We start from the raw sequence: 16,955 nt of genomic DNA on the forward strand, positions 1-16,955 counted from the left end.
TTATAAAAGAAACTGTAGAAACCTAGTCATTATTTAAGTGTACTATAATTTATCTGTAATTTATTTGCGAAACTCTGGAAAAAGTCTGTCTGTCTGTCTGTCTGTTTCTGTCCAACTAACTCCTATAACTCTTTAAATAACCTTTCTCTCCTTCTCTCTAAACACTCTCACTTACTGTATTATTTCTAACTCTGTCTGTCTAGTTCTTTTGCTATATTTTCTATTCTGTCTGAGTGATCCCAAACTTCCGAGTGGTAGTGTAGTAGTGGTAGTGTTTTTCTGTTTTCTCTCTCTCCAACTCTCTCTTTCTCAATTGACTCAACTGTGGATGAGTAATGACTCATATCCTGTATCACCTAGAAGTGGATGCTGTATGTAATCTCAGGGAAATTTTCTGAATCCCATTTTCCATTGTCTCTGGCTTTTAAATCTACAAGTGTTTTTTTTTTTTACATGAATTGTGCATTGTTAAATGCATCGAGAAATAAAAATTAATTAAATTTTACCTTCTTAATTTTTACTAGCTTTTCTCAAAAGCACCAATAACTGTAATAAGTGTATGATGAGGCACTAGTGCATAAATCACTAAAAGAGTAGTCCTAAAAAGTAGTGAAGATAAAAATGAGCTAGTATGTATATTTTCTTTACGTATTTTCCCTTTCAACGTTGTCAGCTCAGAGCCATGGTTTTACACTCAGGTTTCAGAATGCAGGTGTGTGGATCTGAGTTAAGAAAAGTTTTTTAACCCATTGCATATTCTTTGTTATTAACATTGTAATGTTTCATATTCTTTACTAGTATTTGCCTGTTTATACTGTGAAACCTTCCTTATATATTATGCCAAGGTCTGCCATCATCCTGACTTGCCAAACACAGAAAGCAGAGAAAGCTGAATAGCCTGGATACTCACAAATGTACAATAAGGTACAAATGTACCTAGCAGCTAGGTTGCCAGACACTTATTTTATTCTCACAGGACATTTTACAATATTAACTGTATTGTCTACAGCAATACATTGTATTTTTCAGCAGAATACTGTAATTACTGATTCTCATATTGTACATTTACATTGAATTACTGGTTATTAAATAATTATCATTTTTTGTTATATTTGTTATTTAATTGTTAACCATTAACAATGCAGTAATCTTAATATTTTTCCAAATGTAAACAGACATTTGGCTAAAACAACTAAACTGTGAATAGACAGGTTTTTCAGAAATATATTTTAATATGACCCAGAAACTGAGAGCCTGAAACAAATGTGTATTAGCACTGGACCTTCAGCAGATTATTCAGCATGAAATAAGAAAAAAACATTACAGGCAAAAAAAAACCTACAAAAACAAAAAACAACTCATTAATAAATGGATAAAATCGTAAATTGAGAAAACAAGTTAGGCCGCAGCAAAGACACAAAGCTCTGTTTCTTCATCACATTAATCTCTGGAGAGAAACTGTAATAATATAAGAAATTCTAATAAATAAAAAAAGAACTAGCTTTCAAAATGACCGCTAAAGAATGAGAGAATATAATGTAGTGTGATACTGTAATAACGGGTGAAGGCTGAAAAATAGAAAATTGCTGTATATCTAGCCACTGTATAAAGATACAGCATGTTACTATTTAACGGTAAAACGGTAAAAAATACTTCTAGAAATGACCTGTAAATGTACTACTAATAATAAGACGAACAAAGGAAGTGTTTTCTTTCTGATTACAAAATGGAAAGTTGCAAAAAAAAAAAGAGAGAGAGAGAGAAGGTGCTTCTTAAACACATGAAAATCCACAATGTCGTACAACTGCCTTTACTGCATTTCACAAACTTTCACTGCCCTACCTCATAAGGAAAGAAACTGTGAAAACCCTTAAGGATTCTTCAGCAGTCTCTCTGGGCAAACCCTTCCCAGTCAGAGACATGACTAATGTTAACAGCTTCAGGTTTTTAACCAACCCAGCAGGAGCCAGTTTATACAGGATTCCTGCAAACCTGCAGTCACACCGATCCTTTATGTATAAACTTGCCTAATGAGCATTTGAGGAAAAAGCAGAATACACAATGCATATTAATATACTGCCAGTTCATGGTCAGGTGAAACACTTTATGCCAAGTTCACACTGCACGTAAAACGCTTACTGCATAATTAAATGCGTTGGGTTCTTATTCTGGGCTCATATGCTTGTCTGTACATAGTATAGTTTATTAATAATGTGTTCACCAAGTTTGGTGTGTTTACAACACTGTTTTAATGCATTAAGCCACGTTAAGCGTTTTTCACGTTAAGCGTTTTAGAATGGCCCATAGAGTTTATAGTTTTTTTTTTATTAGAAAAATGTCAAATACAGTTATATCAGAATAAATAAGCTTTACAATTACATTAAACAGAAATAAAGTAGAAACATTTCCTTGACCAGCCGCATCAGCAGCAGAAAATTGCAATTTGTTCAATTATACAGAACGCACAATCCTTGTTTCCCGCACTAACCATTTGGATCAAGAACTTTTTGCGGAGTACCATTCACAGTCTCGTGTGAGATCTCTCGGGATCTTGGGTTATTTCTTTGTGACTTATCGCGTGCGTTTGGTTGTGAAACGCAGTTTGCGGACCAGACAGAGTTGTCTGTGATTCTTCCTATTGTGAAGTCATGCAGTGTGTAACCTCCTGTCACTGATCCATCGTGTAGTCTGAACAGATATCCCAGATAGTCATGCAGTGTGAAAATAACCGTGAACTTTGAAAACCGTGCAGTATGAACTCGGCATAAGTACACAACCAAACTGAGAACATTAGAACTAACATTATTATTATTATTATTATTATTATTATTATTATTATTATTATTAACAAATTTTGTTAATATTGCTAATTATATAAGGATAGGAACAGGCTAAATATAAAATGTATTATTTTATGTTATGTATTTTATCTAAAATAAACATTCCATGGGATTGTGTAACGGCCGTTGACGTAACACATTGCATAACCTCTCTTCCACTTCCTTCCGAGTAATTTCCAAGCCAGTGAGTATAAATACAGCAGCGCAAGCAGCGAAACTGCATGGACTTGCAGCTTAACAGCTAGAAAAAGAGAGTCTCACAAGGACAACTTCAGCTCGCACTTTCTCATCTGATCTCATTAACCACTGGTATGTATTCTGTGGATTTATTTTATATGTCTAGAAAATATGAAGATTGTTCTATGAATATCTGAATAACTGATTGATTGATTGATTAATTGATTGATTGAAAACAAATAATAAATATTAATGTATCATTTATTTTTGTTCATTTATTTACTTTTAGAAATGGCTGACAAAGATTTGTTAATGCTGGAAAGGTAAGACTTGTCTTGGAAACACTGAAAAATAATGAATAGTAATACCTTGTGTAATTAGAGTAATTATTATTATCACTACTATGCTTAGTATAATAAAATTTATGAAGTTTCTAAATTTCAAGTACCAGTTGTTCTGTCACTCAGGTCATTTTGAATGTCCAGTAGATGAAAGTCTTTCTGGATAAGTAGTTAAAGTGTTTTCAAGATTATAACTCAAATAAACACACATGTTTATGAATTCTTTCCCTTTTAACAGCTACTTTGCCAGCGACTATGGCTTTGATTCAGACGACACAGATTTTGATGAGCTGGACTGCTCTGATCCTTTGGCCATGGTAAGTCATGGATACAGATTTGTAAAGCATCAACTTCCTTTTCACTGTAAAAACTGAGCTCACTGTGGACTCTGATGTGTCACAGAGCGGCAGATGTGACATGCACAATGGAATCCGTATCGAGGTCACCAAGGAGCCTCTTAGCATGCGCAGTGTTGCTAACATTGTAATTGCTCTGAAGAGGCTGAAGCACACTCAACATGTTCAGTCCACAGAGTTCACAGACCAGGACCTCTTCAATATCTTCATGGAGAATGTGATTGAAGGTGTGTTTCAAAACATTATATCTTAATGTACATGCATATATTCTTACTCTGCTCCAGGGTAAGATGAATCTGATTCCTTGAGCACTGACACACCCCATCTTCTTCCCACAGAGAGCGTGGTGATCAATTTGGAGTGTAGCGAATCCAAGAGTTACAGCATGCAGGACAAGATTGTGCAGTGTACAATATGTGACAAGTCCAAAAGGGCCTTGGTGCAGAGAGACAAGCTTCCTATTCTGCTGGCCATTACTCTGAAGGGTGGAAATGAGAATAATAAAGGTAAACTTCCAGTAAAAACCATTGTCCACCTGACCATAACTTCACTCTATGTCTTTAAGCCCTGTCTTGTAACTCTCACCTCTGAAACATCACACCTTTTCAGTCTAATCTTTCTTGCTACTGCATCCTTTAGTCTTGCTTATCTAATGTAAAAACCTATAAACTGAATTGACCTTTAACCAACATGGATATTTTATTCAACAGCATGGTTCAACCTCTCAGCCTTCAATCCACCAAACTGCAAAGAAAACACAAAAGGCCAGCCTGTGTGTTTGGGAATTGTGAAGAGCAACCTCTTTCTGTCATGCAAACTTCAGAATGAAATTCCTTTTCTCAGCATAGAGGTATGTAAACACAACCAACTGGCAACTTACTGAATCACTGAGTTACCATGTGTATACTGGCTAGAAACAAATTCTAGATATGAGAGTGGCATAACTTCAAATTTACACAGCATTCAGTCAATATGTCTGCTGCAGTAAAAATGAGAGAACACAAACTTGTATTGGTTATGAGAGATATAATGGATTTATTCTTTTGTAGGAGGTAGAAGACAAAGAGAATCTGAAGGCCATCAGGGAGAATGATGAAATGGAGCGCTTCCTTTTCTTCAGAAAGGGCTCTGGTGACACCCTGAACACCTTCGAGTCGGTCAGATACCCGGGCTGGTTCATCACCACTTCCAAGGACGACTTTAAGCCAGTGCAAATGTCTAAACAGCAATCCAGCCACCTCCAGCTGTTCACACTCCATGATGAGACAGTAGTCCCTCAGAATGAGTTCTAATTCAGAAAACAGTTTCCAGAAAGTATGTACTAGGTACAAGTGTAAATCTGGAGGCTCATTACATGTTTAAGTATATCTCATCTTGAGATACCTGACTGGCCTTTGCTTATTTGTGGTTTCAAAATACTGTTTTTTATCTAACTGTATTTATCTTATTTATTATAAAGTTTGTACTGATTTCATTACTCTAATGTATTGATATGTTTAAAAGCCTAATAAATGTTTTTTCAGATGCATGGCATTGTATAGGATTTGCATAAAGATAAGAAACCTTAGTGTAATTTATGCTGAATTTTTGGATACACTAAACTAACTGCACTGACCTGCAGATAAATCTCAGACATTTCTTGCCTGAAAGGAGAGCAATTGCACTTTAATATAATTTATCTGGTTAAAGTTATCATCCCATCAGTATGCAGAGATAGTCAGATGAACTATCTTCAGGTCAATGGTGCATCTTAGAAGACGATGTCCAACAATGCATAAAGAGAAAATAGTAGAATTATTTAAAATCAGAATCAGAATCACCTTTATTTTCAAGTACTGTGGGTTTACATGTGAAAGGAATTTGTCTTGGTATACTGGTGCATAGTTATATTGAAGCAAAGAAGCATAAAAATATAGAAACTATAAGCAATGAAAAATGTAAACATAATAAATATTAAAAGTTGAGAAATATAAGAAGTATAATAGTGTGTGCTGTGCAAAGGTAGGCAAGTGTAAATGTGGCATTACAAATGATACATGCAGTGCAAATGAAACATTCACTGTAAATTACTGCGGGATGTGCAAAAGTGGACGACTGTAAATGCTCACAGTTTGAGGAAGAAGGTTCAGTTACAGTTTAGCAATCTGAGTTGTTTGTGTTAATGTAACTCATATGAAACAGCAAAGTATTGTTCGTTAATGCCTAAGGAGGCAGGTAAGATACCATGGTGGGTCCTGGATATTGTTTATGAGGCCAGTTGCGGATGGTAAGAAAATGTTTTTGTGGTGTGAGGTTTGAGTCTTGTTAGATAATATCATCCTGCTGGAAGGGTGGAAGGGTCAGTCACCATCTTAACTGCCATGTTTTATTGTCCTGGAAATGTGCACGTCCTGAAGAGGTAGCAGATTACAACTAATCACCTTCTCAGCAGGGTGAATGACACTCTGCAGTCTGCTGTTGTCCTTAGCAGTGTACCAAGTGGTGATGGAGGTGGTGAGTGAAGACTTGATTATGGATGGAGATAGTGGTGGGTGAGGAGGTGGAGGGGGCTGTCAAGGTGTTCAACAACAGTAACACAGGAAGTGCTTCTCAACCTGTACAACAAGCAGCAGAAAGTGCGGAACAGATCACTTAGCTGGTGGTATTGAAGCATCACGCTATTCCCGACAATCATGACAGTGTGGGTTCAGTGACACAAACCCACACCCTTGGAAGCAGTCTTTCAGATGGTGGAGGATCACTTGGCAGTGGTCCCTGGTCCAGGAATATCTCTCTCTCTCTCTCTCTCTCTCTCTCTCTCTGAATATCTCTCTCTCTCTCTATCTCTATATCTGTATCTTAATGCATATATTAATGTATATACATAAACACTGCTCATGTGTGAGATGAAACTTATTCCATGAGCACTGACCCACACACACACACGCACAAATATCTTCCTCACACAGTGGAAGTGGCAATCAATTTGAAGTGTAGTGAATCCTGGTGTTACAGAATACAGGACAAGGTTGTGCCATACACATTATGTCATAAATCTAAGAGGGTGTTGATGTGGAGAGACAAGTGTCCCAACATCTTGGTGCCAGATACCACAGCGCACCTTCAAAGAGTCCATGCCTTGAAGGGACAGAGCTGTTTTAGGCAAGTGGTTTTAATGTTATGGCTGATTACAGCCATTACAGTTTTAATGTTATGGCTGATATATCACTGACATATCACTGACCAGACTTGGTATGAATCAGATGTTCCCTCTAGGAGAAGTGTTAAAAAGATTTTGCCAGCTGGTGCTCTGGAAAACAATTACTACTGTGTCTGTGTGTATATGCCTGTGTTCCATCATTAGAAATATATGTGAAGGTAAGGCCACATTGTATGAATTGTAATCACACCGCACTTCCTGATGGCATGATATGGCACATTAATTGATACTGTAGCGTCTCCAGGTCGGCTCACTTGCTCATGGGGTCCATCGCATCCTTCCCAAAAACTCAATTAACTATTACACAGCTCACAACTGAGCTATGGCCACTTATAGTTCATTTCATTTTGAAGCCAGGTGCCGGGATGTCTGATGGCTCTGGATAACGCCTGATCCCCCAACAAAGACTGGAGATAAAGGAGGTATTCTACCACTATGAATGTTGGAGTTCTGCAGACCATCAATGCTGATAGCCCAGCCTCACACCTGGAACTCACCATCAACTTGTGACCTTACTATACAAATCACCCTGCGCCCAGCAGTTTTACGACCGTGAAAAGTCAACAAGTGTTTTCATGAAATAGAACATGTTTTTATAAGATAAGAATGTATGTTTTAATTGCCTATACCCAGTTACCTTTCCTCTCATACGGTCCCTTTCATGTCTACTATCAAAATGATCCTCTTTTAATTTTATAAGCAATAGTGTAGGCCATGTGGCCATTCAAGTACATAATATGAGCCTACAATACTTTAATTGAAACTCTATCCATTCCTGACTTCACCATAAAGCATGCAAATGAGTGACCGAGCGGAGACAAAGAAACTTTTCCCTCCAAAAGTTTCAGGTATTGGATTGGTCACTCTGAATAACTGGGCGCGACCAAGGGATCAATAAAAACCTTAAGCACCCATCTATCGGGGCCCGACTCGACGCCGATCTCTCTTCGGGACAAGACTTTCACTTTCTCTTGAGACTTTGCCGGCAGCTTCAATCGAGGAACTTTGCAACACCAAAACCTTTTTCGTTCCAGCAGAATCTCTCGCTTGCTCCGAGGACTTAGAATTTCCGAACCTCCTTGATCCACTACATCAAGACACTTTGTCAACGAACCAATGCAAGTAAAAGCTACCAATTATTTTAGATCCGCAATTTTAAGCTGAAGCCCCTTTATTAAGGCGAAATTACCTTGACGATTCTCACACGTGGTAACTAAAACTCGATCTGAAACTTGCCATATTTGATCTCTTCTCTGTTTCCTGATCTCTTTCTCTCTCTCACTCACTCTCTCTCTCTCGTTCTGATTTCCTCCGTATTCCCTTCCTTAATCTCAATCTCTCTTTGCCTACTACTCCCCTCTCTATAATCCTTACCCTGTCTTTTATGTATGTGTGTCGTAGTTAGTATGTGTTGTGTGTTTTTGTTTTATTAAATGCATTTTATTCACGAGTGATTGTCTCTGTGCTTCGCTCACAATTTCGGGGTCCCTGAACATTGCTCTTGCTACGTGCTAAATTACAGCTAGTACTTTATAAAGTAGTTATTCTTTCTTGGCCAGGAAGATAACTTTTCACGGAATTAATAAATAATTATACGGTCTGTTCGCTGGACGAACAAATCAAATAATTGTGTTATTGATTCTCTGACAATTAGTTCTAAAACCCCCATTTGAATATTTATAATTAATTATAACCAGTTATAATTACCTTAAATATTTAAATGTTGAGCTAGATTCGCTACAATACCCTCACCCTGGTAATATCATTTAGGATATAAAAAAATGCTTTACCATTTATCATCATGCTGAGCAAATTTGCTTTAAATATGATGAAGCCAATATAAGGAGTCTAAAGATTTTAGTGTAATAAAGAGGTTTGGACTCATTTCCTATTGCCATTTGGTGGTAATATGTGTTGAATATAAACTATTAAAGGAAAGTTACATAAAACAGAAAATTTGAATGTTGCTAATATGCACATTGGTTCAAGGCCATAAGGGTAGAGAAAATCCTGAAAATTCATCATGTTGTACAACATCAAACTTTCACTTCATTTATGGAAAGTTTAGTATTTGATAGAAAGTAAACCAAAACCAATTAAACCAGCAAATCAAAGCTGAAAATCTACAACATCCCACTCTTGCATTAAAATGCAACTCTTGAAGAAAATCGCAATAAGTATAGATTTTATTCTCTTGAGAAAAAAGGTTAAATTTGAGAACCATTAAAGGTTCTTCCATATCAGGGACATGTCTCATCTGCTTCAGGTTTTCTAAACCAACCCGCATTAGCCACCTCTACTAGTGTTTAAACAGGTGTGGTTCCTGATGGATGCCTGCAAAACCTGTGGCCACTGACTCTTTATCGATAAGATTGAAGACTCAGAATTTATAGGGTTTTATATTAAACTTTTATCAGAAATAGAAATCTAATTGAAAACAGTATGTAAATAAAAACCCTTGAAAATCCCTGAAAAGGTTATTTTATACTTAGAGTTTATTTCTATTGGGTGATGATTTATTACAAACACATCACCTAATAGTACTTTGACAGACACACACACACACATATATATATATATATATATATATATATATATATATATATATATATATATATATATATATCTTGGATTAAATCACAACCCATAGTTAACACTGCTTATTCAGCTGCAACACATCACAAAAGATATTATTTTCTCACTTAGTTTATATTATTCAGTTTGGAATCTAAACTTTTTCATATTAGATAATGGCCTGCAAGACTTAATGAATGTCCTGCCAGTTCATGAAGACTATCTTCACTTTAGCTTGTTAAAAATATCAACTAAATAATGGCTTTATGTTTCTCATAAAACAAAAAATAAGATACAGATGTTTTTGGCCATGCAGAATGAATTGGCTCACCTAATTTAACATTACTGGCATTCCCCAGGAAGTTCATGAGACGCTGGTTGCACAATACTGCCTTGAGCAAAAATTTACTGTGTGAGTAAATTTCTCACCAGGGAGTATAAATACAGCAGCACAAAGATAAGTCTGCATGTACTAGAAGCTCAAAGCCCAGAAAACAAGGACAACTCAAGGACAACTTCAAATCACACATTCTACTCCAATCTTGTTAAACCCTGGTATGTAGTATTCTGTGGATTTATATGTATGTGTAGAAAATATGAAACTTATTGTATGAACATTTGAATAACTGACTGTTTGATTGATTGATTGATTGATTGTATACATTTTAACATATCTAATTTTGTTCTAATGTATTTATTATTGTTAGAAATGGCTGACAAAGACTTGTTAATGCTGGAAAGGTAAGTAAGGGATTAGAAAGAATATGAGAATTTTTGCATGCTAAGTCAAAAAAATAAACACGCATGTTCATGAATTCTTTCCCTTTTAACAGCTACTTTGCCAGCGACTATGGCTTTGATTCAGACGACACAGATTTTGATGAGCTGGACTGCTCTGATCCTTTGGCCATGGTAAGTCATGGATACAGATTTGTAAAGCATCAACTTCCTTTTCACTGTAAAAACTGAGCTCACTGTGGACTCTGATGTGTCACAGAGCGGCAGATGTGACATGCACAATGGAATCCGTATCGAGGTCACCAAGGAGCCTCTTAGCATGCGCAGTGTTGCTAACATTGTAATTGCTCTGAAGAGGCTGAAGCACACTCAACATGTTCAGTCCACAGAGTTCACAGACCAGGACCTCTTCAATATCTTCATGGAGAATGTGATTGAAGGTGTGTTTCAAAACATTATATCTTAATGTACATGCATATATTCTTACTCTGCTCCAGGGTAAGATGAATCTGATTCCTTGAGCACTGACACACCCCATCTTCTTCCCACAGAGAGCGTGGTGATCAATTTGGAGTGTAGCGAATCCAAGAGTTATAGCATGCAGGACAAGATTGTGCAGTGTACAATATGTGACAAGTCCAAAAGGGCCTTGGTGCAGAAGGAAAAGCCTCCTATTCTGCTGGCCATTACTCTGAAAGGTGGAAATGAAGACACTAAAGGTAAACTTCAAATAAAAACCAGTGTCACTACTAACACTTTAGAGGAATTAAAGCTTAAGAGGAAAGATAAGGGGAAAGCTTAGTGCCTCAATCTCACCTTTTCAGTCTAATTTTTTATTTATTTTTTTTGTCATTTTAACCAACATGGATATTTTATTCAACAGCATGGTTCAACCTCTCAGCCTTCAACCCACCAAACTGCAAAGAAAACACAAAAGGCCAGCCTGTGTGTTTGGGAATTGTGAAGAGCAACCTCTTTCTGTCATGCAAACTTCAGAATGAAATTCCTTTTCTCAGCATAGAGGTATGTAAACACAACCAACTGGCAACTTACTGAATCACTGAGTTACCATGCGTATACTGACTAGAAACAAATTCTGGATATGAGAGTGGCATAACTTCAAATTTACACAGCATTCAGTCAATATGTCTGCTGCAGTAAAAATGAGAGAACACAAACTTGTATTGGTTATGAGAGATATAATGGATTTATTCTTTTGTAGGAGGTAGAAGACAAAGAGAATCTGAAGGCCATCAGAGAGAATGATGAAATGGAGCGCTTCCTTTTTCTCAGAAAGGGCTCTGGTGACACCCTGAACACCTTCGAGTCAGTCAGATACCCGGGCTGGTTCATCACCACTTCCAAGGACGACTTTAAGCCAGTGCAAATGTCTAAACAGCAATCCAGCCACCTCCAGCTGTTCACACTCCATGATGAGACAGTAGTCCCTCAGAATGAGTTCTGATTCAGAAAACAGTTTCCAGAAAGTATGTACTAGGTACAAGTGTAAATCTGGAGGCTCATTACATGTTTAAGTATATCTCATCTTGAGATACCTGACTGGCCTTTGCTTATTTGTGGTTTCAAAATACTGTTTTTTATCTAACTGTATTTATCTTATTTATTATAAAGTTTGTACTGATTTCATTACTCTAATTTACTGATATGTCTAAAAACCTAATAAATGTTTTTTCAGATGCATGGCATTTGCATAAAGATTCTGATTCATAAAAACAGTTTCCAGAAAGTATGTACTAGGTACAAGTGTAAATCTGGAGGCTCATTATATGTTTAAGTATATCTCATCTTGAGATTCTTGTTCTTTATTTGTGGTTTCACAATAATCACTATATGAGTTGTTCACATTATGTTTTTTTATTTAACTATTTTTAACTTATTGTTTAGAGGAGCTGTGTTGATTTCATTACTCGAATGTATTGCTATGCTTAAAAGCCTAATAAAATATTTTTCAATTGAGTGACATTGTAAAGGATTTGCATAAAGATAAGAAACCTTAGTGTAATTTACATTTCATGCCTGAAAGAAGAGCGATTGCATTGTAATATATAATGAATCTGATTGAAGTTATCATCCAATCAATCTACAGAAATAGTCAGATGAACTATTTTTAGGTCCATGGTGCATCTTAGAAGGCGATTCAGAGGATTACTTGCTGATGGCAATTTACATCTTTATTTGTATACATTACCACTCAAAAGTTTGGGATCACTTGCATATTTCAGCTTGATTTCAGCTACGGAGGAAGACTCTATCAGCTAATCCATCTTGTGGGAGATGCTCCAGGAAGCATGGGGTGAAATCTCATCAGATTATCTTGAAAAATTGACAGCTAGAATGCCCAGGCTGTAAACTCATTCTTTCTAACTCTGACATGTCAGCATGTCCTGTTCTTTTGCTATATTTTCTATTCAGACTAATTTTGTGTGTGTTTCCTTGGAAAACAATACAATTTTTGAGTGATCCCAAATTTTTGAGCGGTAGTGTATCTATTTTGTGCATAGACTTTGTATCAGGGCCAGATTTAGCTTGAATGGGGTGAAGCCTCTAGGAGTAGTGTTAAAAAGTTTATACCCCTTACTGTTAGCTGGTGCTATGAAAAATAATTCCTATTGTGTCTATGTGTATATGCCTGTGTCCCATCATTTAACATATATGTGAAGTTGAGGCCACACTGTATAAATTTTGGAATTATGCCACACTTTCTGTTTAAATGAGGTTACATATTAATTGATACCCTCAACCTGGCAATATCATTAGAATGTAAAAAAAATCCTTCACAATTTAACATCAAGGATATATTGACTTCATACTGAGCAAATGTGGTTTAATTATAATGAAGCCAATGTAAGGAGTTTAAAAAGAAAAAAAAGGTTTGGACTCATTTCCTGTTGCCATTTAGTGGCAATATGTGTTTGTGACAAATCCACATCATTGAATATAAACAATTACAAAATGGAAAGTTACATAATACAGAAAATTTGCACCACTATGCACATCAGTAATGGAAAGTTTTGTATTTCATAGACAGTAACAAGCCAAAGCTATAACATCCCACTCTTGCAATAAATATAAATTCTAATTAACAAGTGACATTACAGAAGAAATTTGCAATAAGCATTTTTTACTATATTGGAAAAAAAGGTCAAACTTGAAGACCCTTAAGGTTTTTGGTGTCTAATCTTATCTGCTTCAGGTTTAGAAACCAACCCAGCAGGAGCCACAACTACTAGTGTTTTAACAGGTGTGGTTCCCTGCAAAACCTGATCCTTGGACCCCATGATTAGTGTTCTATGTTGAACAAAGTAAGAAATGTTTCCAAATAGAAACACCCCCCCACCCCCCACCCCCACCACATTGCCTTGTGATATCTTAATGACTCTTAAGGCTTTACGTTAATGACTCCCCCCACTATCACATTGTCCTTGTCCCAGTAATGATGCTTTCCAGGCAGGGGAGGATCCTTGGCCCTGGAGTACACAAATTTGTGGAATCCTGCCAACATCCCTCAAACTGAAGAACCTTCTCAGATTTGTTGAAATGTTTTGAACTAACAAGAAAGCAGTTCAGTTGACATAACTTGCAGATAACTGCACTTGGATGACTGAGAATCTCCAAGGCTACCATCATGAGTTACGCCATCAGCAAAGATCAAGTCTGTTCCAGAAGCAGCCACCCGAGTCATGACACTACCTCCACCGTGTTTAAGCAATAAACTTTATTTACAATACTCATATTATTATACAAATAATTTTGAGACTAATCTCTGTATTTCTTTGTGAATCCAATCTGGTCTTCTGATTCTTATTGCTGAAGAATGGTTTGCATCTTGTGGTCTTCATTTTAATTTATCGTTTTTTTTAACAACAAATGCAGTATTCACAGGTGAAACCAAAGTCTCAAACCCAGAGTAGTCATTCAGGGCTATTAATTAAATTTAAATTAAATTTAAACATTCAATCAATCTAAAATGACACACTTGAGGAACAAGTAACACTGGTTTTATATTTGAATGTTTCTTATCCCTTGAAAAATGGTTGAGTTCAAACAAATTGTGACATTTGTTGTTTATTATTAAGTCATTTCAGTATATAACAAAAACTAAATAATTGTCCTTGTTGTACTAATATTTTGGAGGGGGTATGACCCTTCTACTATTTTAAATGTTACTTTCCTAGATGAGCTTACCTATACATGCATTTTGCCTTTTGGTCAGCATAGTTTTCAAATTATTTACTTTCTAATAAATCTCTGCTAACTAACATAGGTCTGTATTCCTGGAAGGAAGGAAGTCAGGAAGTCCATCCCATAAAGTTTTGCATGCTTTGAGGAGACATGTTTTAAGTCACGTACCACATGCATTTAAAATCAATTATATAATACTTGAGTTTCTGGCCTTGCTGTTCCAGTACTTTGTATCCAGGGGATTGTAATATCTTGACCCTTCAACTAATTATTTTAAATGTTACAACATTCCACACAAAATTCATAGAGATCATGTGTGTGTGTGTGTGTGTGTGTGTGTGCTAGTTACTGGTTTCTGGAAGTGAAAGCAGAGGCTCACACAAGTCACGTACTACATGAATTTAAAAAACAGTTATACACTATATTGCCAAAAGTATTCGCTCACCTGCCATGACTCGCATATGAACTTAAGTGACATCCCATTCGTAATCCATAGGGTTCAATATGACGTCGGTCCACCCTTTACAGCTATAACAGCTTCAACTCTTCTGGGAAGACTGTCCACAAGGTTTAGGAGTGTGTTTATGGGTATTTTTGACCATTCTTCCAGAAGCGCATTTGTGAGGTCACACACTGATGTTGGACGAGAAGGCCTGGCTCTCAGTCTCCGCTTTAATTCATCCCAAAGGTGTTCTATCGGGTTGAGGTCAGGACTCTGTGCAGGCCAGTCAAGTTCATCCACACCAGACTCTGTCATCCATGTCTTTATGGACCTTGCTTTGTGCACTGGTGCACAGTCATGTTGGAAGAGGAAGGGGCCAGCTCCAAACTGTTCCCACAAAGTTGGGAGCATGGAATTGTCCAAAATGTCTTGGTATGCTGAAGCATTCAGAGTTCCTTTCACTGGAACTAAGGGGCCAAGCCCAGCTCCTGAAAAACAACCCCACACCATAATCCCCCCTCCACCAAACTTTACACTTGGCACAATGCAGTCAGACAAGTACCGTTCTCCTGGCAACCGCCAAACCCAGACTCGTCCATCAGATTGCCAGATGGAGAAGCGCGATTCGTCACTCCAGAGAACGCGTCTCCACTGCTCTAGAGTCCAGTGGCGGCGTGCTTTACACCACTGCATCCGACACTTTGCATTGCACTTGGTGATGTATGGCTTGGATGCAGCTGCTCGGCCATGGAAACCCATTCCATGAAGCTCTCTGCGCACTGTTCTTGAGCTAATCTGAAGGCCACATGAAGTTTGGAGGTCTGTAGCGATTGACTCTGCAGAGAGTTGGAGACCTCTTCGCACTATGCGCCTCAGCATCCGCTGACCCCGCTCCGTCAGTTTACGTGGCCTACCACTTCGTGGCTGAGTTGCTGTCGTTCCCAAACACTTCCACGTTCTTATAATACAGCTGACAGTTGACTGTGGAATATTTAGGAGCGAGGAAACTTCACGACTGGATTTGTTGCACAGGTGGCATCCTATCACAGTTCCACGCTGGAATTCACTGAGCTCCTGAGAGCGACCCATTCTTTCACAAATGTTTGTAAAAACAGTCTGCATGCCTAGGTGCTTGATTTTATACACCTGTGGCCATGGAAGTGATTGGAACACCTGATTCTGATTATTTGGATGGGTGAGCGAATACTTTTGGCAATATAGTGTATAATACTTGAGTTCATGACATGGTGAACTCTGAATCCTTTAATGTTTCTGTCACATAAGAAATGTTTCGTTCTGCTTCTGCTTGTGTTTTTTAAATGTGCAACACATCCCCAGTGAAATACATTTTCAATAAACACTGAAACTTCTCATATTTACTGTTCATGTCATATAAGCATATTAACATCTCCACCATGCCAAGTAACTGAGGCTCAGATAAATGCAATAATATTGTAAAGTGTTTATTAGAGAGGCAGGCAGACAAATTCAAATAGTGACTCAAACAGGAAACAGGCAAAGGTCAGCAAGTTGACATTTCCCAGAGGGATTGGGAAGAAGGCATGGAGCATACTGGTGGGTTGGTGGGATCTGGTTGCAGAGCTGTCAAACTTGCTAGGGTCAGCAGTCAGGGCTGGGGGAGGTTCCTTGGGATCAAGTGGTGGGGCCAGACAGGCTTGTCAGGTGGCAGGGCTGGGCAGGTTTGCTAGGTCAGGTGGTGTTCTGGTCAGAATGGATGTTGGAAGCTTGTCAGTGACCTAATATTTCCTCATGGGCCCTTGGCTGCTGTTGTAGAAAGGACATTTTTTACCTTTACATTATTTACTGTCCAGTGTCACCCAAATGAGGATAGGTTCCCTTCTGAACCTGGATCCTCTCAAGGTTTCTACCTCATATCATCACAGGGTGTTTTTCCTTGTCACTGTCACCTCAGGCTTGCTTATTAGGGATAAAATAGGGATAAAATAGTAACTTTTATTTAAACTTTATATATACAGTATATATTATAATTAAGTAATGTCTATTGTAAAAGGCACTATACAAATGAATTGAATTGAATTGAACTGAATTGAATATTATTATACA

General features: G+C 37.4%; 2 protein-coding genes across 3 annotated transcripts; both read left to right on the forward strand.

Moving 5' to 3' along the window:
- Nucleotides 1-3,105: 3,105 nt before the first annotated feature.
- On the forward strand, nucleotides 3,106-5,593 carry LOC131366516 (interleukin-1 beta-like). Its single transcript, XM_058411021.1, has 7 exons — nucleotides 3,106-3,149; nucleotides 3,307-3,340; nucleotides 3,597-3,675; nucleotides 3,761-3,941; nucleotides 4,053-4,220; nucleotides 4,425-4,564; nucleotides 4,764-5,593. Exons 2-7 carry the CDS (start codon nucleotides 3,309-3,311, stop codon nucleotides 5,004-5,006), a joined length of 843 nt encoding a protein of 280 aa, XP_058267004.1. The 5' UTR covers nucleotides 3,106-3,149; nucleotides 3,307-3,308; the 3' UTR covers nucleotides 5,007-5,593.
- A 4,227-nt stretch (nucleotides 5,594-9,820) lies between these two features.
- On the forward strand, nucleotides 9,821-12,149 carry LOC131366514 (interleukin-1 beta-like). Of its 2 annotated transcripts, none has more exons than XM_058411019.1 (7): nucleotides 9,821-10,042; nucleotides 10,195-10,228; nucleotides 10,321-10,399; nucleotides 10,485-10,665; nucleotides 10,777-10,944; nucleotides 11,109-11,248; nucleotides 11,448-12,149. In XM_058411019.1, exons 2-7 carry the CDS (start codon nucleotides 10,197-10,199, stop codon nucleotides 11,688-11,690), a joined length of 843 nt encoding a protein of 280 aa, XP_058267002.1. In that variant the 5' UTR covers nucleotides 9,821-10,042; nucleotides 10,195-10,196; the 3' UTR covers nucleotides 11,691-12,149. The 2 variants fall into 2 exon arrangements, with proteins under 2 accessions (XP_058267002.1, XP_058267001.1); XM_058411018.1 differs by having other exon boundaries at nucleotides 9,823-10,031.
- The last annotated feature ends 4,806 nt before the right edge of the window (nucleotides 12,150-16,955 follow it).

Source organism: Hemibagrus wyckioides, linkage group LG16 (genome assembly GCF_019097595.1).
Source record: "Hemibagrus wyckioides isolate EC202008001 linkage group LG16, SWU_Hwy_1.0, whole genome shotgun sequence".
Taxonomy (NCBI): Eukaryota; Metazoa; Chordata; class Actinopteri; order Siluriformes; family Bagridae; genus Hemibagrus; species Hemibagrus wyckioides.

Excerpts from the sequence above, each read along its gene's own strand:
- LOC131366516 (XM_058411021.1), top strand. The coding sequence starts at position 3,309 with ATGGCTGACAAAGATTTGTTAATGCTGGAAAG. Across the intron at positions 3,942-4,052 it reads CATGGAGAATGTGATTGAAG|AGAGCGTGGTGATCAATTTG; the intron begins GTGTGTTTCAAA and ends TTCTTCCCACAG. Across the intron at positions 4,221-4,424 it reads TGGAAATGAGAATAATAAAG|CATGGTTCAACCTCTCAGCC; the intron begins GTAAACTTCCAG and ends TTTATTCAACAG.
- LOC131366514 (XM_058411019.1), top strand. The coding sequence starts at position 10,197 with ATGGCTGACAAAGACTTGTTAATGCTGGAAAG. Across the intron at positions 10,229-10,320 it reads GACTTGTTAATGCTGGAAAG|CTACTTTGCCAGCGACTATG; the intron begins GTAAGTAAGGGA and ends CCCTTTTAACAG. Across the intron at positions 10,945-11,108 it reads TGGAAATGAAGACACTAAAG|CATGGTTCAACCTCTCAGCC; the intron begins GTAAACTTCAAA and ends TTTATTCAACAG.